The 25289-nt window shown below is 40.4% G+C and overlaps 1 protein-coding gene across 1 annotated transcript in view; it reads right to left on the bottom strand.

Annotated features, from left to right (window-relative positions):
• AGBL1 (ATP/GTP binding protein like 1) overlaps positions 1 to 25289 on the bottom strand; it is an 843984-nt gene that overhangs the window by 410904 nt on the left and 407791 nt on the right. The window contains exon 17 of the mRNA XM_018066611.1: positions 3420 to 3549. Within this exon, the coding sequence (XP_017922100.1) occupies positions 3420 to 3549 (130 nt within the window). The remainder of the gene's footprint in view (positions 1 to 3419; positions 3550 to 25289) is intronic.

Genomic DNA, 25289 nt, shown 5'->3' with positions numbered 1-25289 from the left:
TGGGTGGATGGATAGATGGATGAATGAATGGATGGAAGGGTAGATGGATGAATCGGTGGATGGATGAAACAATATGTGTAGAGGGCTGTATTGCTTATAAACTGAATGAACTGTCTGGTCTTTTGCAAGCTCCAGAAGTATCATGACATTGCTTTCTCCACCTCTCCTGCATTCTCATTAGTCCCAGGAGTTTATATCATTCTATCTGCCAATATGCAAATATCTCAGTACCATCTAGAGCAGGTAGAACCTGCTAACCACCAGAAATGGGCTTCCTAATGCTTTGAGAAATATTTCCATAAGAGTCAGTGCTTGTGTGGAGTTACTGTTAATCTACAACCATGTAGCGCAGGAGGCAATCTTGGCTCAGTGGAAGACTTCCAGGTAAAGGACAGGCCTGAGTACTGAGTGAGTGACAGTGCTTCTGCTGTCAGCAGGAGGCTGCTTAAATATAGCCACACAGGTAACTGAAAGGTGATGTTGGGCCTGAGGGGGAGCTTTGTAATGCTACAAGCGGCATCTAGTGCTCAGCTGTTTCTCACCCACCTCTCAGATGGTCCCAGCAGGAAACGAATCTGTGACTGTCATGTTTACAGTTAATTAATGTTTATTTATATTTTTAAACAAGGCTTTCACCTACCATGCTTTAAAATAAATGTTCTGCTCTTCAATTAGAGGTTGTCAGAGCGGAGAGGAATCCTGTTTGTTACGGATGGAATGTGTGTATGCTTAAAATGCGTATCAGGGTGGAAACTGTTTTTCTGTATGTCTCTCTCTCTCTCTCCTCCCAGAGGCTGAGGCTTCCTGCTTAGAGAGACATACTTTTCAAGATCTTGACTTCAAGACTGGGGCTCTGCTGTGCACGAGGCCCCGGGTAGGGACTTTCCAAGTGGTGCTAGTGGTAAAGAATCCAAGCCAATGCAGGAGATACAGGTTCAATCCCTAGGTTGGGTAGATCCCCTGGAGTAGAAAATGGCAACACACTCAAGTATTCTTGCCTGGAAAAGTCCATGGGCAGAGGTGCCTGGCAGGCTGCAGCTCATGGGGCAGAGTTGGACAAGACTGAGCACACACATGCAGGCCATGAAGTTACTTCCAGAGGGTAGACAGCAGGTTACAGTGTCTCCTTGGATGGAGAATTAGCATGAAAATATGGCACATTTTGACCAGTGTAGAATAAGTGTTCTTAAGGGAAAAGCATGTGCTTTGTCCTTTCGCAATAAAGCACTGACTCAACAAGCCTGAAGTATGTAAACCCTATATTCTCCAAAGAAAGGTCTGACCCTGGACTGGCTCCTGGGAGCTCACCTTGACATCTGTGGAATATCCTGATAGATAAGAGTGTCTTTCTTTACCTGGGACCTTGGGCCACGTTAGAAGGTTTATGCCACGTGAAATATGGTGGGGTTCTTGAGCCACAAAGTGTCAGCTTGACCTCTGAAGAGCCTGGAGACTAACTAAGATTAGCCACGTGGACACCAAGGCTACAAAATGACTCCTGAGGACTTCCCTGGTGGCTCAGTGGTTGAGAATCCACCTGCCAATGCGGGGGATAAGGGATTGATCCCTTGTCCGGGAAGATCCCACAATATCTTGGAGGAGCTAAGCTCACGAGCCACAACCACTGAAGCACGTGCAGCTAGGGCCCATGCTCTGCAACGAGAGAAGCCGCCACAGTGAGAAGCCCAAACTCTGCAATTAGAGGGTAGCCCTCACTTGCCGAAACTAGAGAAAGCCTTCGCAGCAGGAACAAAGACCCAGGGCAGCCAATCTATAACGACCCTTGATAAAAACCCCAGTGGCTCAGGGGAGCGTCCTTGTCTGGCAACATTCTCCCTGTGATCACACGTCAAAGATGGAGAATTAAGCATTGTCCATACAACTGCCCTGGGAGCAGACACTGGACTTAACACATCCCTCAAAGAATAAGTGATGAAGAGGGAAGGGGTTCCGGGGTGGAAAGCCAGATCGAGTCTACTTCCTGGTGATGCCAGGGAAATCATCTGACCTGTTAATCTTTTTGAGGTTCAAGTCAGCTTCTAAATTAGACATTCATCCATTGTTTCACCAGATACTCATTGAATGTGTCACTGTTTTAATCATATAGTGTATGGTCAAAAAGTGGTTAATGGTGGAGATGATTGTTTGAATTGGTCCATGTGTGAGCTTCTGCAAATTAGTTTAAGCTCCTTCCGTGAGGTAAGCACTCTAAATCTGTACATATGCCCTCTGCACTTTTGCAGATAGATATGTTCATAGTTTGTAGCCCATAAATGATTACTTTCATACAGTTACGTGGCTAGTATTACCTCCCATTTGATCTTGAGCCTAAGCCTCTGAATGTTGTTTTCCATTGATTGCTCATTTACTATAAGCTCGAGAGAAAAGCCTACATATGAAAGTGCCTAGAACGGTGACAGAATCATCTTTGGAACTTAATAAGTACTAGTTGAATATGAATCTGAACATCTAGAGAATATTTTACTATTTCATAAGACATATACATTTTCTTTATTGATGAACAACTGGGGAAAAAAAAAAACTAAAGACCCAGGAAATGGGATGAAATACAATTATTTGCCCAGTTTTCAGCAATGAATATTGAACTCCTGGTTTGCTCTTGTTGTCAGTTAAATGGTTTCCCAAAAAGATACACTCAATCTCTAATTCCCAGTACCTATGTATGTGACTTTATTTGGAAAAAGATTCTTTGCAGATGTAACCAAGTTAAGAGGAGCCCATACTGAATTAGGGTGGGCCCTGCTTCACTGTGGGCTTCCCAGGTGGCTCAGTGGTAAAGAATCTGCCAGCTGATGTAGGAGGTATGGCTTTGATTCCTGTGTTGGGAAGGTCCCCTAGAGAAGGAAAGAGCAACCCACTCCAGTATTCTTGCCTGGGAAATCCCACGGACAGAGGAACCTGGTGGTCTACAGTCCACGGGGTCACAAAGAGTCAGACATGCCTGAGCATGTACACATTAGTCCAGGGACTGCTATGCTAAGAAAAGAGAAATTTGAACACAGACACACAGAGAGTGAAGAAGGACCTCTGAAGACAGAGGTTTGTGCTCCCACACGCCAAGGATGCTAAGGACTGCTGGCAATCACCAGAAGCTAGGATGAGGCAATGAAGGCTTCTTTCCCAGAGTCTTTGGAGACATTAGGGGCTGCTGACATCTTAATTTCCAGACTTCTAGACTCCAGAAATGTGAAACATAGGCTGCTGTTGTTGTTGTTTTTAATCTATACAGTTGTGGTGTTCTGCTATGTCAGCCTTAGGAAATGAATATGCCCCCTTACAGCTTGGCATACACAGGTCTTGGGCTTGTGTCTGGTTTTCCTGCCTGGACAGAAAGTACTCTGTCCCCGGAAGGTGGAAGCAGCCAGCCAAGAGTGTGGACGCAGAAGGAAGTGACTCACCGTGGGTCTCCGACCGATGCTGCCCAGGTAGTGGAGGAGTCCTTTGGCATGGTAGATTGTGGGCTGCAGATGAGCGCTGGGAGACAGCCATTGTCTGTTCAAGTCCTCCCCTCTCAGTGAGCATCTGTGACTGTGGGAACAAACAACAAGCAAATAAATACACATTTAGAGGAAAATAACTTGAGAAAATAAAGCTTGAAAAGACAAACAATTAAACTAATGAATCCAACTTCCTTCTGACTTCTGCTCAATTGGCATCCACTGAAGATGCCCAGAAAGATGCAGATCCCAATGTGTCGTGATTATTCACAGCTCCCCAAAGAACTGGAAACTGCATTTAACTTGAGTCAGGGTCACCAGAGTTTGAAGATGAAGTTTGGGAAATATTGTTCTCTGCTACCTACTTCCAAGGAGAACAAATTCAATCAATTTCTCTAGACTCTTCAGTGCCACAAATAATCATTATTAATAATAAGTTGGGATCAATATATCATGCTGGGCACGTTACATATGATCTTTCTAGCTGGCCCAATAATTCTGCCAAGTGGATATTATTGCACCCCAGTGAAGACAATGACATAGAAATGGTTAAATAAATGTCCCCAAATCACATAACTTAAAGTTAGGCTTTCCATCCACATCTGTTTCCGTCTGAGAAACAGTATAGGGTCTTTCTCCTATCACGTTAACTCCACTCTATCCATATAGATGCCACAAAAAGCTTGACATTTACTCAGAGAGCTGGAGGGTCATTTTCAGAGACATCATCATGGATTATTAGCTCTAGAAATGAGTTCAAAAATCATACTTGTCCTCATTGGGGAAAAGAGGATGTTCACATTTGAAAGTATCAAGTCTCTCTACAAAGGTGATGCAGCTGGTTAGCAAGAACAGTGACTGCAATTCAGAGGGAAGGAAGCTGAGATGCTGGGTGGTGGGTAAAGGGAACCTTAAAAGCCCGGGTCCACCAGCGATTACCAATGGCCGCCCCTTCTCTAGGGAGGCAGCCAGAAGTCCTGCTGAGATGTTATTTATTCAATAGGCTGACAATCAAGGTACCAGAGATTAAGAGGAAGAAGAGCAGCATCTCCGTCAGCTAGTCCTCCCAACCTCCCTACCCCAATCCCTACCACCACCTCCTGCTGCCCTTGCCCTTCTCTGTTTTCAAACATACTTTTATTTAATTATTTATTTTTGGCTGCCCTGAGTCATTGCTGCTTTGCTTGGGCTCTTTCTAGTTGCAGGGAGAGGGTGCTATTCTTCACTGCTGTGCGAGAGCTTCTCATGACCTGGTGGCTTCTCTGCAGAGAACAGGCTCTATGTGTCCTGGCTTCAGCAGCTGCAGCACGTGGGCTCAGCAGTTGTGGCACATGGACTTAGCTGCTCAATAGTATGGAACCCATGTCCCCTGGACTGGCAGACAGATTCTTTACCACTGAGCCACCAGTGATGTCCTACCCTTGTCCTTCTGTGCTTCAACTTAATCAAACTGCACACCACTCTCCCTGAGAAATTGTGCCTGCTGGTCTCATTGCCAGGACTCCCCAGAGCTTCATCCCTTACCTCTTCAACATTCCTGGGTCAGTTTTTCAGGGAAACTTTCCCTGATCCCCAGACCCTTATGTTCTGCTGCTACTAAATATATTGCAACACCATCCTCAGAGTTCTCATAGAATCTTTTTCGACAGTTTTTATTCAATTTATTTTTGTTTCTTTCACCTTTGTTGTTAAACTGTAAGCCTCCTGGGGACAGAAACAGTTTCTTTGTTACCATCTAGACCCAAATATAGAAACTGTGTCAGAGTTGGTATTAGTAAATACTTTGGAGTGAAAAATGTACTAACATTTAAATGTAGAATCAGATAATTTTTATGTTCAAAGAAAAACACTATTTTCAATAAATCTTGGAGGTGGAAGGAAAAAGGTTCAGCCTCCTCCTTTCAGCACTTTTTAATCTCATGTTTCTGAAATTATCTTAAATATTAGTTTCCAGCTGCTTGTCAGCCCCTGTTACAGCTTGCTGGAAACGGAAAATCTTTAGATTAATCATTTATCCCGATTTCACCACTAAAATATTTTGACTTGAGAAATGGTAGGTTTGTTGCATCTTCCTCTATGACTTTTATTCTTTCCTTGCTTTACACCCCCCAAACGTCCTCTTTTTAATAGCAATGACATTTAGAAATAGGGTTTCTGCCTGGTGACCAAGGACGAAGATAAAATACAAAGCAGATCTTTCGAAAGAAGCAAATAGCAATGGAAAGAAGCTGGTGTCTCAGACTTTCTCCTAAGCCTATCTGCTGTGTTGAAATGAATTTCTTTTCTCAAATCAAGGTACTTGCCAGCACAACATCCCAGAGCCTCAGAATTTTCTCTAACTGCTCTGTGATTCTGCCTTGACCTGGATTCTCATCAACACTGTTTTTTCCTTTTTTTCCTTTGTAACATCAAAAGTAATGAAATCAGTGGAGGCCCCTTTAAAGTATTTCTGTTTGTAGCAATAAAAATGCAAGCTTTCTCTGTGACCAGTAGCCAGCAATTCCATGCAACTCTCTTTGCCTCTGCTTTCCTTCTGCTCCACAGAGATCAAGTTTCAGAGCAATGTCCACAAGGAAAAGACTCAGAGGTTTACAGAGGCAGATATACTGTTCTAGACAACAGTTCTTCAAAATGTAGGGGTGGGTGGAGTTTTGTGCTGCAATCAGAATAAGCCTGAGTGTTGGTTAAAAAGCTCGAGTCTCTTCTCAGCTTTGTCACCAGGTAAGGGGATTGATCTTCTGAGAGTCAATACTGTCATATGCAAAAGAATATAGATATTCCTACCCTGCCTCTCAGGATTATTCTGACGGGTAAATGAAACGATCTCTGTTTTAGATATCTCCATGGAGAAACTATGTAACTCTTTCTCCACCACTGTCTACATCCAGGCCATGTCTACATCCATATCCGCATGCATAATCTCTCTTTCTATCTGTATCTACAGCTTCATCTTCAACTATAATGCTCAGGGATGCAAAGCACCACTTGGATTATGTTCATTCATCCTTTATCTCATCCTTACACTTTTCCTTACGAATAATCATCAGAGAACTGTATGCACTTCAATTGGAAGGGAGAAGAATCTTGACTGGGAACCTCACATAAGAGGCAGTGGTTAGTTTTTAAATTCAAACTGACTTGAACACGTTTAAGAGTGGAAAGCATCAGACTGAAGAGAAAGAGAGTTATCTAAGGAATGGTACAGACAAGGCTGTTTGCAGGCAAGAATAGACACAGACTCAGAGAACGAATATGTGGACACGGTGGGAAGGGGAGGGTGAGACAAACGTGGAGAGTAGGATTGACATATATGCAGTACCATGTGTTAAACAGAAAGCTAGAGGGAAGCTGCCATAAAGAACAAGGAGCTCAGCTCAGTGCTCTGCAATGACCTAGACGGGCAGGATGGTGGGGGAGGCTGAAAGGGGAGGGACATGTGTACGTGTATAGATGATTCACTTTGTTGAATAGCAGAAACTAACAAAATGTTGTAAAGCAATTTCCAATAAAAAAATAAAATCTTGTCTAAGGAAAAAAAAATGCAAGGATATAACAATATAAATTGCTGAACAGACTATTTAATAGTCCCAAGCAGGCCATTAAATTGTACCAAGGGAAAGATGGCTTCTGAGATCAACTAGGTGTGCAGATTTGGGGAGAAACTGGACTCATTTGAGACTTAAGCAAGTATTTTCTCCTATTAGTTGGGGAAAAAATTTGCTGGTTTTTCAGGGGAGGAGACAGCAATGCATTCCTTAGGTCTATCTAGGTGGCATGAACTTGGGAAACCCATATGTATTTGTATTCAGTGTTCTCTGTGTGGCTGTGGTTTTGAGAGTATCTCTGTGTGTGCTTACGGCTTCAGCAGTTCCTAGATTTCCGCAATTTCACATTATTACAACAAGTACTACACCTAACTTGAGTGCTGCTCCTTTTAAAGCAAATCCATTTTCTTCCAATCTTCAAATCCATTTAGCATTTTGCGTTAATGACATCAGCGATTCATGCAGTCGGAGGAACTGCTGTCACTCTTCCTAGGGATTTGTTTTAAGCATTTGAAGATGAAATGCACCCCATCTTATTATCTACTGTAGCATTTCTGAAATGACAGCTGCTGCCTCTATGTGGAGAAAATTAGCAGATGGACAGCTATGACTGGCTGGCAATAAATTCAGCGCCTCTAATTTCTGAAAAGGGGTCATCCCTCAAATAGAGTTTGAAGTCCTGCTTTGCTTCTAACGAGTAGAAAATGGTCAGCATTGCTATCTTTTTTTCCCCACTGAAAAATTGCAGACTTACAGAGGGGGAAAGAAATACTTCCTTTTGATTTTCACAGAGGAAGTCATTTAACTCAAATAGTCCTCCCCGTTTTTTTTTTAAAGCAAAAGCATTGGTTTAAGAGAGTGTCAAACAGAGTGAAGTAAGTCAGAAAAAGAAAAACTTCATATATGAATGCATATATGTGGAATCTATGAAAATGTTATAGATCAACTTATTTGCAAACCAGAAATAGAGACAGATGCAGAGAACAAGCATGGATACCAAAGGGGATAAAACGGGGAGACGGGAAGAGGTGGGAGATTCGGATGGACACGTACACTCTACTGTGTATAAAATAGACAGCTACTGCATTGCACCGGGAACGCTGTTCAGTTCTCTGTGGGCACCTGAGGGAAGGAAGTCCAGAAGGAAGGGGCTATATGTGCACACGCAGCTGATGCACTGTGCTCTACAGCAGACACTAACACAACGTTGTAATGCAACTTTCTTGTTCAGTCACTAAGCCGTGTCTGACTTGTGACCCCACAGACGACCTGCCAGGCTCCTCTGATCATGGGATTTTCCAGGTAACAATACTGGAGTGGGTTGCCATTTCCTTCTCAGGGGATCTTCCCAACTCATGTATCGAACCTGCATCTCTTGAGTCTCCTGCATTGGCAGGCAGATTCTTTACCACCAAAGAATATGCGCCACCTGGGAAGCCTCTCTGAGTACTTTACATGTATATTATGAGTCCGCTCCTTTTAGGTTATTTGCAGCACATGTCTAGGATATCTCTCTAATTAAACCTGCAGTTTTTGGTAGGTCAAATTACTTCCCTTAAAAAAAAAAAAAAGGCTTTTGGTCTCCTGAAAATATGGTCATTTTATGACCCCCCTCCAAAATAAAACCACACATATCAGCTGAAATTATCAAACAATGAATCAGAAAGGACGGTTCTAAGAGTTCACTGATTAAAAGTCATCATCTTCATGGTAATCTAAGCATACCTTAAAGGCCAGACAGTCTAAAGGGAAATAATGTCACTCGAAACCACTTTTTAACATCTGTTGTGGATTTTATAGTGGACTTCCCAGGTGGACCTAGCGGTAAAAAACTTCGCCTGCCAACACAGGAGACATAGAGACAGAGGTCCAATCCCTGGGTCGGGAAGAGCCCCTGGAGGAGGGCATGGCACCCCACTCCAGTATTCTTGTCTGGAGCATCCCATGGACAGAGGAGCCTGATGGGCTGCAGTCCATGGGGTCTCACAGAGTCAGACAAGATTGAAGTGACTTAGCATGCACACATATGGGTTTGTTGCTGCTGCTGCTAAGTCGCTTCAGTCATGTCCGACTCTGTGCGACCCCACAGATGGCAGCCCACCAGGCTCCCCCGTCCCTGGGATTCTCCAGGCAAGAATACTGAAGTGGGTTGCCATTTCCTTCTCCAATACATGAAAGTGAAAAGTGAAAGTGAAGTCACTCAGTCGTGTCCAACTCAGTGACCCCATGGACTGTAGCGCACCAGGCTCCTCCATCCATGGGATTTTCCAGGCAAGAGTACTGGAGTGGGGTGCCATTGCCTTCTCCAACATATGGGTTTATGTGTTTGCTAAGAACAAGGATTATCCTAACTGGAGAATGGGAAATAAATGATCTAACCAAAGGCCTTGATACATAGACCCTGAACTACCAGGACCCCTAAATCAAAGAAAGAATTAGAGGGCAGAGGAAGAAAGAGGAAAAGTGAGCTGCTTCCTGAAAGAGAATCTATAAAGCTGCAGTCAGACAATAAAATGATTCAAAAATCTCCCATCCAGCCGTGACTGATCAAAGGAAAGATGGGGCCCTTCAGACTGAATGAGTGATGCCAGGCTTGATAATATTAGTGCCCGCGGCACAGCAAGCTCTGTAGTCTAAAGAGAGGCAGCGTGTTTGAGATTTAGCAAGTGCTTTACCATTCACTGCACATCTTAGTAACAGGAGACAGCATGGGTGCAGGAGAATATTTATCAAGGTAAATAGATGGACGAGAGAACGCGACGGAACAGCACAGGCCACTGCGGGCCACACACTGTACCCAGAGCTTTCCAAATAAAGACCGCCTGGATCAGGAAAAGGAGGAAAGAGAAAAAACACAGCAAAACACGGTGTCCTCTCAAGGCCATCATCACTCTACAGCTCAAACAATCAGGGTTGTGAGGACATATTATGTTCAAAATAGTTTTGTCATACAAAGAGCTCAGACAGACAGTAGTCTAGCGTGAAGGAGAAAGAAGCAATCAAACCCAAGGGTCCTTCAACATATCCAAGTACCCAGCCACATGATGCCAGAGGAATGGTCACCCCAGACCCCAGGCAGAGGTAAGCTGAGGTCCTTAAGTGATAGACCAATCCGCACATGGCTATGGGGCTTCTCGGATGGCTCGGTGGTAAAGAACCTGCCTGCCAATGCAGGAGGTTCAATCCCCGGGTCAGGAAAATCCCCTGGAGAAGGAAATGGCAACCCCCTCCAGTGGTCTTGCCTGGGAAATCCTATGGATAGAGGAGCCTGGTGGGCTGCAGTCCATGGGGTTGCAAAAGAATCGGACACAACTTAGCCACTAAACAATAGCAACAACAACAAAGAAATGACCAGGGTGGAAATCTCAACTTTGTTAAATAAATCACCCAGAGGTGATGCTTGAACCTAGGTTAGTCCAAACCTAACCTGCTCATTTTCCTCTAAGTGTGGTCACAGTAGCATCATGTGAGAGCTTGTTAGGTATGTAGAAACCTGGGTCCCATTTCTGTATCTTCATTTTAACAAGAGTTCCAAAGAATCTGTATACACATTTAGAGAATACCTTTAAAGGAATGGAATGTAAACTGGTATCAACACTATGGAGAACAGTTTGGGGTTCCTTAAAAAACTAAAAATAGAGCTATCAAACAATTCAGAAAAAAATCTGGTCCTGGAGCAAACCATAATTTAAAAACCATAATTTAAAAAGATACACTCACCCCTGTGTTCATAGCAGCACTGTCTGCAATAGCCAAGACATGGAAACAACCTAACTGTCCACCAACAGGTGGATGAGATGTGATGTGTGTGCGTGTGTGTGTGTGCGTGTGTGTGTGTGCGTGTGTGTGCATGTGATGTATGCATAATGAAATATTACTCAGCCATAAAAAAGGAAATAATGCCATTTGAAGCACCATGGATGGATCTAGAGATTATCAAACTAAGTGATGTAACTCAAAGACAAATATTTGATTTACATGCAGAGTCTAAAAAATGATACAAATTAACTTATTTATGAGACAGACACCATACACAGACTTAGAAAACAAATTTACATTTACCAAAGGGAAAGGTGGGGGAAAGAGATAAATTAGGAGTTTAGGATCAATGTATGCATAATACTATATATAAAATGGATAATCAACAAGGACCTATTGTATATGACAAGGAGCTCTACTCAATACTCTGTAACAACCTCCATGGGAAAAGAATCTGAAAAAGAATATACATATGTATATGCATAACTGAATCGCTTTGCTGTACACCTGAAACTATTACATTATAAATCGACTATACTCCAATATAATTTTTTTCAAAAAGCCAAAGGCAATAAGCAAAAGAGGCATTGCCTTATACTTTACAGAAACAAAGAAAATTAACACGTACATAGAAACGTGGACTTTATAAAGGACTTTATTGCCAAAAACCTTGCTGGAATCTAGAACATTTGCTATTTAGAATCACTGGCATCTGACTCCAAGCAGCACCAACTCCAAAAGCTTTAAGATGTATCTTTCCTACTTTCCCACCTAATTTCCCCCAGGATTGAATTAGCCTATTGCATGTTTTAATTTGAAAACCAGTGTAGACTTAAGATGTAAGTGTGTTTTCTCTGAGTTATTTTGACAAGTCTGGTTTCATAATATCATTCAGACATCCAATGTAACAAAAGATAACAAGCAAAGGGACAAGGTGAAATCACGTCAGACCATATTATGGGGTGGGAAATGTAGGAGAGCCCTACAATATTGTGAATATCAGTCAGGAATATGTAACATGTTAATTCAAATTTCTCCTTAGAACTGAGTCGTATACAACTGACTCAGTAAAAGTAACAAAGAGATTCAAGGGGTTAGATCTGATAGGCAGACTGCCTGAAGAACTATGGATGGAGGTTCGTGACTTTTTACAGGAGACCATCCCCAAGAAAAAGAAATGCAAAAAGGCAAATGGTTGTTTGAGGAGTACTTACAAACAGCTGAGAAAAGAAGATAAAATGAAAGGCAAAGGAGAAAAGGAAAGGTATACCCACTGGAATGCAGAGTTCTAAATAAGAGCTAGGAGAAATAAGAAAGCCCTTCCCAATGATCAATGCAAAGAAATAGAGGAAAACAATCGAATGGGAAAGACTAGAGATCTCTTCAAGAAAAATACAGATACCACGGGAACGTTTCATGTGAAGATGGACACAATAAAGGACATAAGTGGTACTGACCTAGCAGAAGCAGAAGACATGAAGAAGAGGTGGCAAGAAAGATCTTCATGATGCAGATAACCATGACGGTGTGATCACTCACCTAGAGCCTGGCATCCTGGAATGTGTCAAGTGGGCCTCAGGAAATATCACTACAAACAAAGTTAGTGGAGGTGATGGAATTCCAGTTGAGCTATTTCAAATCCTAAAAGATGATGCTGTGAAAGTGCTGCACTCAATATGTCAGCAAATTTGGAAAACTCAGAAGTGGCCACAGGCCTGGAAAAGGTCAGTTTTCATTCCAACCCCAAAGAAAAGCAATGCCAAAGAATGTTCAAACTACTGCGCAATTGTACTCATCCCACACACTAGCAAAGTAATGCTAAAAATTCTCCAAGGAAGGCTTCAACAGTATGTGAACCATGAAATTCCAAATGTTCAAGCTGGATTTAGAAAAGGCAGAGGAACCAGAGATGAAATTGCCAACATCCATTGGACCATAGAAAAAGCAAGAGAGTTCAGAAAAACATCTGTTTCTGCTTTATTGATTACACCAAAGCCTTTGACTGTGTAGATAACAACACACTGTGGAAACTTCTTCAAGTGATGGGAATCCCAGACCACCTTACCTGCCTCCTGAGAAATCCGTATGCAAATCAAGAAGCAACAGTTAGAACTGGACATGGAACAACAGGCTGGTTCCAAATTGGGAAAGGAGTACATTAACCTATATATTTTCACCTTGCTTATTTAACTTATATGCAGAGTACATCATGTAAAATGCTGGGCAGGATGAAGCACAAACTAGAAACAAGACTGCCAGGAGAAATATCAATAACCTCTGATACACAGATGATACCACCCTTATGGCAGAAAGTGAAGAGGAACTAAAGAGTCTCTTGATGAAAGTGAAAGAGGAGAGTGAAAAAGTTGTCTTAAAGCTCAACATTCAAAATACTAAGATCATGGCATCCATTCCCATCACTTCATGACAAATAGATGGGGAAACAGTGACAGACTTTATTTTGGGGGGCTCCAAAATCACTGCAGATGGTGACTGCAGCTATGAAATTAAAAGATGCTTGCTCCTTGAGAGAATATCTATGACCAACCTAGACAGCATGTTAAAAAACAGACATTACTTTGCCAACAAAGGTCCATCCAGTCAAAGCTATGGTTTTTCCAGTAGTCATGTATGGATGTGAGAGTTGGACTATATAGAAAGATGAGTGTGAAAGAACTGATGCTTTTGAACTGTGGTGTTGGAGAAGACTCTTCACAGTCCCTTGGACAGCAAGGAGATCCAACTACTCCAACCTGAAGGAGATCAGTCCTGGATGTTCATTGGAAGGACTGATATTGAAGCTGAAACTCTAACACTTTGGCCACCTGATGCAAAGAGCTGACTCATTTGAAAAGACCTTGATGATGGGAAAAATTGAAGGCAGGAAGCGAAGGGGATGATAGAGGATGAACTGGTTGGATGGCATCACTGGTTTGATGTACTTGAGTTTGAGCAAGCTCCGGGAGTAGGTGATGCAAAGAGAGGCCTGGTGTGCTGCAGTCCATGGGGTCACAAAGAGTTAGACACGACTGAGAAGCTGAACTGACTGAGGAAGAATAATGTATTTAATTTCTGAAATTTTAAATCTATTAATAATCTTTGCAAAATGTTGCCAGAACAGGAAATTATAAAAGAGTTTTTCAAAAATTGAAAACTAAGGGTTACCTCCATAATGTTAAAAAAAAAAAAAAAAGAAATACTGTCTTGAAAAAAGTCAACACTCATTCCTAAGAAGGACAGTCAAGAAAATAAGAATTGTTGGATACTTTCTGTGTCATGGTATGTGTATAAATGTGTCCATCAATTCTGATTCTACATAAGTATATATATATATATATATATATACACATATTTTTATATATATTTATTATGACCTAGAAAATCACTGTTTAACTCGTACAATAAATAATTCAGGAAGTTAACAGGATATAATATTACAATAAAGAAGAAAATTATCTTATACAAGAGCTGTTAAATATTTTGGTGCATTTAAAAAATGGAGTATTGTGCAATTGTTAAGAAAAAAGAGGAAAATATCTATTTACTAATATGGAATGGTGATTTTCATGATATAAAGCTAAGTGCTAAAAATTATATAAAATATAAAAAGCATATTTTTTATGCTTTTTACATGATAATACATATATATATTGATCTATGCAAATAACATAAGATAAATAAAAAACTAATAAGACTGATTAGGCTTCCCCAGTGGCCCAGTGGTAAAGAATCCACCTGCCACAATACAGAAGACACCAGGTCCACACCTGGGTGGGAAGATCCCCTAGAGAAGGAGATGGCAATCCACCACAGTACTCTTGCCTGGGAAATCCCATGGACAAAGGACCTGGGCAGGCTATAGTCGATGGGGTCAGGAAAGAGTCGGATGTGACTCAGAGATTAAAACATAAAGATTGATTACTTTCAGAAGGCAGATGGAAATAGGATATAAAACATGGATGAATGGGAATTTCGTAGGAGGAATCAAGGGCAAATGACACTTCTCTAATAATACCTTTCTGTGTTGTTCCAACCTTTAGAATTATGTTAATGTCTCACATACTGATAAGAATAAATAAATATGAGAAAACTATGAATAGAACTCCAAATAGATTAGTTACAAATAAACTCCATGGCAAATAAATTACGCTTATGGAAGTGAAGAAGGAAATAATTGACTCAAGTAACTTTATAAAACAATGTTACTACCTATTCTAACTGCTGCTGCTGCTAAGTCACTTCAGTCATGTCTGACTCTGTGCGACCCCATAGACGGCAGCCCACCAGGCTCCCCCATCCCTGGGATTCTCTAGGCAAGAATACTGAAGTGGGTTGCCATTTCCTTCTCCAATGCATGAAAGTGAAAAGTGAAAGTGAAGTCGCACAGTCGTGTCCGATTCTGAGCAGCCCCATGGACCACAGCCTACCAGGCTCCTCTGTCCATGGGATTTTCCAGGCAAGAGTACTGGAGTGGGGTGCCATTGCCTTCTCTAGAATTGACTAAATAAGTAAATCAATTATACATAATAACAACCAGGTATCTCACAGTTACAAAAAGAATTATAAATAAAGAATTAACTCTGATGTACTGGAATCAAAAGCATCATCATGAATTCATGATTTCATATAGAGTGTTAGATTAAATAGATACAAGTGTATCTGTAGTGGTGTATGTATTCATGCATTTATTTCCTAGTTCTGTCTACTGGAAGGACCTAGAAATAATAACTCCCAAGTAGTATGAACATATAAAATGCTCAGATCAAAGTTTCCAAGTAACATTATTTAATCAAAGAAATCAGGGCTTCTTGAAGAAACGCCTAGCTTCAGAGGTGGGGTGAGGAAAGAATATCAATCTAGAATATATTATGATGCCAGAATTTTTAAAGCACTCAGAAATAATGGGAACATGTTGAAATGACAGAAGAATCCATTTCAAGGGAATCTCAATGACCAAATAGGGTAAGACTTGAACACTAAATCAAGTAATTATTAATAAGTAATTACTCATAAGTTTGTACTGATATAAATAAATAAAGGAAGAGCTCTTCATTTGAGTAGAATTCCAGTCAGTTAAAACAGAAAGAGTGAAGGAAATAAAGTTATCATTTGGCAAATATAATAGTAATTGTTATAAGCCAGAATCACCAATGGATACTAAAATTGTGGGTTATGATGAGGAATAGAATATTTACATAGACTTGTGTTCCCATAATATACTTATTAATTTCAAAGGGAAATTATTAGTAAATTTATGGTGAAGAAACCCAGCAGATACAACCTTAATCAACAGATCAAAGATAACATCACCATTAGAAATATGTATGCACTGAGAAGGACATGGCATCACCTATATGATGCTTTTGCCAAAAATACAGAATATAAATTTAATCATTAGAAAAACTCAAATCAATGTGTACACTCCAAATAACAGACCAGTACTCATCAAACATGTCCAGATCAAAAAAAAATAAAAAAGGATGACAAGTTGTTGTAGACTGGAGGAGATTAAGAAGACATGAACATGGGACTTCCCTGGGGTTAACACTTTGCCTTCCAATGAATAGGGTACAGGTTTGATCCCTGGTGGGGGAGCTAATATCTCTCAGGCCTCACAGTCAAACACCCAAAATATAAAACAGAAGCAATATTCTATAAAGGCTTTAAAATTGGTCCACATCAAAAAAAAGTCTTTTTAAAAACTTTTTTAAAAAGAAGACACGAATACCACATACATTGGGAAAATGATCTTTATTGGCGCAATTGATGAAATCTGAACCAATAAATACAAGTGCCTTGATATTATTTTCTACGTTTCCTCATTATACTGCGGATAGGCAAGATGCTACAAAATGGGTTAAATATATATATATATATACACACACACACACACAGGGCTTTTTGTACAATTATTACAATTTTTACTTTTCTGACAGATGCTTATTATTTCAAAATAAATGCTTAAAGAATTTTTTAAAATTTAAATTTAAAAAAGGAACATATCCTTTTAATTCACAAAAAGGAATTAAAGGAACATATTCATATAATTCACAATAAAAATAACAGATAATTTTAAAAACTCAGAAAAAACTCAATAAATGGTTAGAAAAAGAAATTATAATTTTGAAAATGAAACCTAGAGTAGAAAGAATGAGTGAATCGATACAAATAATGCCTTATAAGAAAAATGTGAAAAAAAAAATGTAAACCTAAGGAAAGTGAAAGTGAAAGACGTTCAGTCCTATCCAACTCGTTGCTACCCTGTAGACTATATAGTCCATGGGATTCTCCAGGCCAGCATACTGGAGTGGGTAGCCTTTCCCTTCTCCAGGGAATCTTCCCAACCCAGGTTGCAGATGGATTCCTTACCAGCTGCGCCACACAAGGGAAGCCCAATCCTTAGGAATCAAACAGGTAAAAAGGATTTAAGAGAAACTGACACCTGGTGAGTGACACATTGAAGACAGGCAAACAATAACCCATGTAACAAGGGCGTGTGAGAAAGAAAACAAGCCAAGGATCAGGACAAATGCTTTACTAACAGTACTAAGAAACCTATATTCAGAAAACTCACATAAAATAATAAAAAAATTAAAATCACATTGCAATAATTTATTATGTATCTAAGATAAATAATCCAGAACCAACATCAAGACATAATCTAGTAATATTACTGGATTTTAAAGAAAAAAAAAAAAAAACTCATTGGGGAGCAAGGCAATAAAAACACTACTTAAAAGGGAAAAATTAGGTTATCTCTTTTGGCAGCAATGCTTCAGAAGAAAATTGAATAGTGATATTCAAGAAATTAAATAAGACATTTAAAGGAAGAAAATATGAGACAAATTTGTTTGTATCCAACAAAAGTGATCCTCAGATACAAAGAGGAACAGACACATTGTTATTAATATTCAAGAACCCAAGGAGTATTATTCCCATGACCCTAGCCTAGGAAATACATTAGAGAGCAAACTCAGATACGTAAAATGATCCGAGAGCTATGGATATTTTCAATTTTTATAAAAGTAACCTGTAGATGTTGATGCCACAGAACTCATTTCACATTCATACTATAGTTTCCTCCACCAGAAGTTGAGCCCTTCGAAGGTAAAAAATAGTATCCTGTCACATCTCTAAATCCCAGAACCTGGGACAGCACCTGACCCACTGAAATTACTCACTGAACGTATAAGAATGTGAGTAAGACAGCATGGAATTTAAACTTCTAATTTAAATGTCGTAAATGAAGTGTGCGTAAATAAATGCTTAATAAAGCAAAATCAATTAAGAAGCAAAACAGTTTTGACATTCAAATGTTTTCTGACATCACAGAAGCAAAAGCAGATTATTCCCAGCATTTAGTTTTACCTTAGTTGTCATGTTTGCGATGTAAAATAAAACAAATACTTTTATTTTTTTAATAGTGAAAGAGCCCATCACTACAAGAAAAACAATAAGGTACGCCCCGTCTTTTTATATCAGGCCAGAGGATCATAACAGCTGGTTTTCCTCCTCATCGCCATCATAACTAACATTTATTGAGTGCCAATCTTTTGTTAAGCGGTTCTATGCATTATCTCCGCTGATCTTCATGATAATCCTATAGGCATTGTTATTATAATTGTCACTTTGCAGATGAGGAAATAGAGGTTTGTGACAGTTAAGTAATTTGCCTAAATTAGCAAAAGTACAATAATTTCTAGTTTCAGAGTAAAAGGCATAATACAGAAGGTTATTTTATAAAAGTCTTAACCATCCTATCCTGTGGACAGATCAACTCATTGTCCCCAAGGGATGAAAGGTGGGGAAGAAACCTTCAGAAATGGACCATCTTTGCCTTCCGTACCTACATATCTCAGCTTGTGTCTAACTTGCACATTGAAATTTAGAGGCAAACTTTGTTTGAAGAAAGGATTACAGTGTTTAATACATTAATAATTGATGGCTTGTGAGTCAAGTGTCATTACTCGATTCAGCCTTAGAAATCTGTTGACAATTTAGTATCCAGTTTTCTCATATGTAAAATTAATACTCCCCTTCATGCTTGACAAGTTGGTGTAAGGTATAAAATTTTATTCAAAAGACAAAAGCGTTGTTTTATACCATGTATTATTCATTAATTCACCGTATATTTATTGTTACAACACCTACAGTGTATCAGATACTATTCTTATCCTGAGGAATACAGTAATAAACAAGCCCAACTAGGAATTTGCATTTTGGGGATTATGATTAAGTGGTAATTAAAGACAGGCAGATGTCCGTCATATTTGTTAATTTTTCAGCACAGTGACCAGCATGTGGTAGGCAACCAATTCATCATGATTGAAGGAACTCCCCATTCTACTGCTGAAGAATATTTCTTCTCTGGGAAGCCAATATCTAAATTAAAACCACAACTTAAAAAAAAAAAAAAAAACTGTTAATTCAACAGATTTAATTATGGGGTATTGATTTTCTTCCTGATCATCTCTGTCTTGGCAGGCTCTCTGTACTGCTACAGTCTGAAAATCTCTATGCCTTCCTTGTTAGAGACAAACTCATGGTGAAAAAATTCCATGTAAAGACCAAAACCATTAACACTGAGAAAAATAAAAATTGTCCTTTCTAAAACTACAATTTGTTTCATTCTCTTAACCTTAATGCAAGTGCTGATATTAAAGCTGAGATATCCCCCCAAAATCCAGAAATTAGGGTCCTTTAATTAGACCAAATAACACCTCATGTTTTTCTTCCTGAACGGAAAAAAAAAAAAAAATCATAGCTCTTTACTTGTTCTCTTTTTCTATGCCTCTGAGGCTTCTTTCACATTAAGGCAATTTTTTGTTATGGACCAGAAGGTATACAGGACATCTACAACTCCCTGATGAGCTGTAAGCCAAAAGATATCTCAAGAGAGTAAAACTCTTCCCTCTCCAGCTAACTAGTAGAGGTAGCAAGGAAAGTGATTCTCTGCTTTCTCCAGAGGCTGTCAATGTGTTTAACTCTGGTGTATAATAAAATCCAGATAAGTCTCTCGGGGAAAGAAGCAGAGATGCGGAAAAATAATTTCTGCTGATTGGGAGTTTCAGTAGCTAGCAACATTCACCTCATCCCCTGAAAGCAACATTGACTGTCAGTACCATCCTAGGCAAAGGGATGAAGAAAGTCATCTAGGAAGTCTGGTGTTTCTTCTTCTTAAAGTCCTGGCAGGAGAAAGTTGAAAGATTGGGAGGATACTACTTACAGTGCTAAAGAGAAAGTCAGAAAACAAACTGGGATTCAGTCTTGGTTTGGACACTTGCTTCTATGGGATCTTAAACATGTTCCTTAATGTTGCCTGACTCAGAGTTGTTATTTGTTTAAAAAAATTAGGATGTAGGATCTTCAGCCTAGGTAACTCTTCTTTAAAAATGGACCCTTCTGAGAAAAGAGAAAGAAAGATACACAAGGGGAGAGGAGCGTATAGAGGTGGGCTATACAGTTTTACTCTTTGGAACACAGATTCCTAAACAGAAAAATTGCCCAAGATTTATCACCTCATAGGTGAACTGTAAAAATCGCCTCCACAACAGCTTTCTCATCTTCTGTTGCTCATAATGTTTCTCTCCCAAATTGACATAATTCTATAATTCTTGGAGCACAAAACTGACACTTAAATTCTTCCAATGACTTACCATTACCTACAGGAGGACATGTAAACTACTTTGATTGTCATTCAAGATCTTCTACAGACTGGGCTTGGTTCACCAACCCAACTCTTGGTGAGCATTCTTATTTTCAGCAGCAGCAAATACTGTCATGAACTTTTGATAAACTAAACTACATCCATCCCATCACCTTCTGGCAAATAGAAGGGAGACAAGTGGAAGGAAGCAGTGACATTTTCTTTTCTTGGGCTCCAAAATCACTGAGGACTGCAACCATGAAATTAAAAGACACATTCTCCTTGGAAAGAAAGTTGTGACAAACCTAGACGAGCAAAGACATCAATTTGCCAACAAAGGTCCATAGAGTCAAAACTACAGCTTTTCAAGTAGTCATGTATGGATGTGAGAGTTGGATCATAAAGAAGGCTGAGTGCCAAATAATTGATGCTTTTGAACTGTGGTGCTGGAGAAGACTCTTGAGAATCCCTTGGGTGGCAAGAAAATCAAACCAGTCAATCCTAAAAGAATTCAACCCTGAATATCCATGGGAAAGACTGATGCTGAAGCTCCAACGCTTTGGCCACCTGATGTGACGATCCAACTTGTTGGAAATGATACTGATGCTGGGAAAGACTGAGGGCAAGAGAAGGGGGTGGCAGAGGATAAGATAGTTAGATGGCATCACTGACTCAATGGACATGAGTTCGAGCAAACTCCAGGAGATATTGAAGGATAAGGGAGCCTGGCATGCTACAGTCCACACAGTTTGAAAACAGTCAGACACAGCTGGGCAGCTGAACAAAAACAACAACAAACTGCATATTTAGATTATAAGTCTGAGAAATACAGTGTTTCCTGCCATCTCAGTAAACAAAGGCTGTCACAGTCATCAATGACTGCAGCCCTCCAAGGTGAACATATGAGCTCTGAGGAAACTCAGGGCCGAAAACAATATCTGCCAACTGGCATCCAGCAGACTGCAGCCATTCCCCAAGGAAGGAGCCCTGAGAAAACACAGGATGTGAAAACATAGGATACTGATCCCAGACAGCTGAGGTGCATATCAAAGGAATGATTTCAGTGAGCCCAGACTCTTGCATCTTCCCATACATAGAAAAGTGATGAATACCTTAACTTGGGATATCTGGGTTTCTTTAATTAACAGTAATTTTTGATATTCAGTTTCCCTGCCCTTTGTTGAAAAATTCCTATCTATCTTACCTCCCTGCTTGCCTTCTTGGAGCAGTTTCTCACAGCTATCGGAAGAGCTGTCTCCTAGGCTCCAGTCCTAATTTTGTCCCAAATAAAACCTAACTCACAACTCTCACAGTGTGCAAATTTTTTTCCACAAGTCATTGGAGGATAAACTGTTCTTTTTTTTTATTTGCTTCCACACTTATTCTTAGTAATCTTACTACTGCCTAACACAAACCCAGTCCTATAAGCAAGACAGATGTCCTGGTTGTTTCCAAGTCTGTGCTCTCCCGAGGATCAAATGTTCTCTCCTGATGGAATCATGTCTGAAATCTGATCATTTTCTTTTCTTTTCTTAGTCTATCCACCTTTCAAAAACCTTCTAACACTGCCATGTTCAAGAGACTTTCTTTGACTACTCCCATGTACAGCATCAATTTCTCCAACTTCTGAACTCCTTCAGTTCAGTTCAGTTCAGTTCAGTCACTCAGTCATGTCCGACTCTTTGCGACCCCATGAATCACAGCACACCAGGCCTCCCTGTCCATCACCACCTCCCGGAGTCCACTCAGACTCATGTCCATCTAGTCAGTGATGCAATCCAGCCATCTCATCCTCTGTCGTCCCCTTCTCCTCCTGCCCTCAATCCCTCCCAGCATCAGAATCTTTTCCAATGAGTCAACTCTTCACATGAGGTGGCCAAAGCACTGGAGTTTCAGTTTTAGCATCATTCCTTCCAACGAACACCCAGAACTGATCTTGTTTAGAATGGACTGGTTGAATCTCCTTGCAGTCCAAGGGACTCTCAAGAGTCTTCTCCAACACTACAGTTCAAAAGCATCAACTCTTCAGTGCTCAGCTTTCTTAGGAAAACAAAATGTTGAAAAACTTGTGTATAGTCAGCCTTCCCTGGTGGCTCAGATGGTAAAGAATCTGCCTGCAGTGCAGGAGACCTGGGTTCAATCCCTGGGTTGGGAAGATCCCCTGAAGGGGGAAATGGCAACCCACTCCAGTAGTCTGACCAGGATAATCCCTTGGAAGAGGTGCCTGGTGGGCTACATACAGTACATACTTCATGACTCCATGGGGTCATGAAGGGTCAGACATGACTGAGCAACTAACACTTTCACTGCATAGTCAGTAGAGTCAGGTCTGGTGCTGGAACTTGCCATGTATGTTTGGCTAAATTATTTAACCTTGCTAAATTTAAGAATCCTTAATATCAGATAAGAATGATTCCTATCCCTCAATCTCTACCTAAAGGAAATATTAGCATCCAACTCACAGATTTTTGTTTGTTCGTTTCTTAGAATTAAGTGACATACCACACTGAAAGTGAGACAGGCTGGGACCTGGGATTCTTTGCTGCAGGGTTGCAATGCTTGCTCCTGGACAAACCTCTCCTCTAGCAACAAAATAAAAATAAATTGTATAAGACTAAAAATAACAGTGTGCCTGCACATTTGGGGCAATTTCTGGGCAAAAGATACAAAGAGACCAAAAAATAACAACCACCACTCCTAAAGAAAGTGAAAGTTGCTCATTCATGTCCCTTTTGTAACCCCATGGGCTGTAGCCCGCCAGGCTCTTCTGCCCATGGAATTCTCTAGGCCAGAATACTGGAGTGGGTAGCCATTCCCTTCTCCAGGGGATCTTCCCAATCTAGGGATCAAACCCAGGTCTCCCACATTGCAGATGGATTCTTTACCATCTTAGCCATCAGGGAGCAAAAACTGGGTATTGAGAGCAAAAGCAGGGTGCCACGTATGCATACACCATCACCAGAGGGGTGGGCAGAACATCTAAGTCACCTCTTCTCTGACCCCTGGAAACACCATTACCCTCATCCCAAGTAAGGATCCAGCTTGCCCCTCCTTCGGGAAGGGGCAAGCAAAGGAAACCTGTTTGTTCTCACCCCCACCACTGCAGCAGGGGTCAAAACATAGCCTTGCCTGAATTTCTCGTCTGGCCTCTTGTCAGCTTCTGTTGATTGGGGAAGGCCAAGAACCCGGCTGGTAACAGGCACTTAACAAAATGCTTAGTAAATTCCCAGTGACAAAGAATAAATATTTGGATTTACTAAAACAATTACTTATAGCGTTCACATTTGCATCACCCTCAAATACTGTCCTGAACTTTCATTTAACTAAGCTATATGTGCTTGCACTTACATTATAAGTCACTGGAGGATAACCTACATTTTGTCTGTTTATTAAATCTGCTTCAGTCCTTATCATCATGTCCTACATTCAATGGATCTCAATAACTACTTATTACAGAGATGCTTAGAGATAAATATGACTATAAATATAGGACTGTTCTCTTTCCTTTTTCTTCTAGAGTTTCAGTAAAGCATGAGAAGTAAATAAAAATAATAGGAGAAAAACTATTTTTCATTTAATCCTCATAACAGTCTTCATTTCGTATCTGGAAAAAACTATACTTCAGAAGGTTTACATAACTATCCACAGTCACACATTTCAAGGATGAATGTAAACCCAGGTTTTTCACCAAATTGAAAAATAGGTGGCCTGAAGGAAGTCTGGAAATTCATTTCCCTATAAAATAATCTTCTGGTATCTCCTTTATTGTTTGTCCTCATTTTCCCTTGACATACTCCACAATAGTTTCATACAGAGAGGTGTGATGTTGGCTTCAATCTTACCCTGGCCCTCTGCAGCCCATTTATTCTAGATTCCCTCATACTCACAGGGGATATGTTATGCACCTCAGTGGATGTCCGAAACCAATATATACTATGTTTTTCCTAGCATCACTGCTTTGAAGCAATTATTAAGTAAAGGCTTATTCAAACAGAGCACTGTGATATTGTGATGGTTTATCTGATAACCAATATGGCTACTAAATGACTAATAGGCTGATATCATATTCAATGTGGAGCGCTGGACAAAGGAATGATTCATGACCCAAGAGGGCAGAGTGTGATGGCTTGAAATTTCATCACACTTGCTCAGAAAGGCATGCAATTAAAATTGTATGAATTGTTTATTTCTGGAATTTTCAATTTAATATTTTCCAGCCATATTTAAACTCAGGTAACTGAAACTCTGGGGGAGGGGGCGGACAGACAGCAGGGGACTTCTTATATTGTTCGGCTGAATTACACACACATACAGCGCCAGGAAGTTAAAAAGGCAAAGGCACTAGTCATTAGATTTTATTAAAAAAAAAAAAAAAGGCGGTAACACTAATGACTTTCTCATTATTCTCAGCAAATGTCTCCCCCATTTCTTTGGCTCCTCAACCAAATATCTTAGAGTCACTTTGGATGCCTCCTTATTCCATACCCCTAATCTCACTTTCCAGTGGTCATGTATGGATGTGAGAGTTGGACTGTGAAGAAGGATGAGTGCCGAAGAATTGATGCTTTTGAACTGTGGTGTTGGAGAAGACTCTTGAGATTCCCTTGGACTGCAAGGAGATCCAACCAGTCCATTCTGAAGGAGATCAGCCCTGGGTGTTCTTTGGAAGGAATGATGCTAAAGCTGAAACTCCAGTACTTTGGCCACCGCATGCAAAGAGTTGACTCATTGGAAAAGATTCTGATGCTGGGAGGGATTGGGGGCAGGAGGAGAAGGGGATGACAGAGGATGAGATGGCTGTATGGCATCACTGACTCGATGGACGTGAGTCTGAGTGAACTCCGGGAGTTGGTGATGGACAGGGAGGCCTGGCGTGCTGCG

Source organism: Capra hircus, chromosome 21, assembly GCF_001704415.2.
Source record: "Capra hircus breed San Clemente chromosome 21, ASM170441v1, whole genome shotgun sequence".
Classification (NCBI taxonomy): domain Eukaryota; kingdom Metazoa; phylum Chordata; class Mammalia; order Artiodactyla; family Bovidae; genus Capra; species Capra hircus.
Note: the sequence above shows the minus strand (reverse complement) of the source record. Positions and strands in the feature narration are given on the sequence as shown.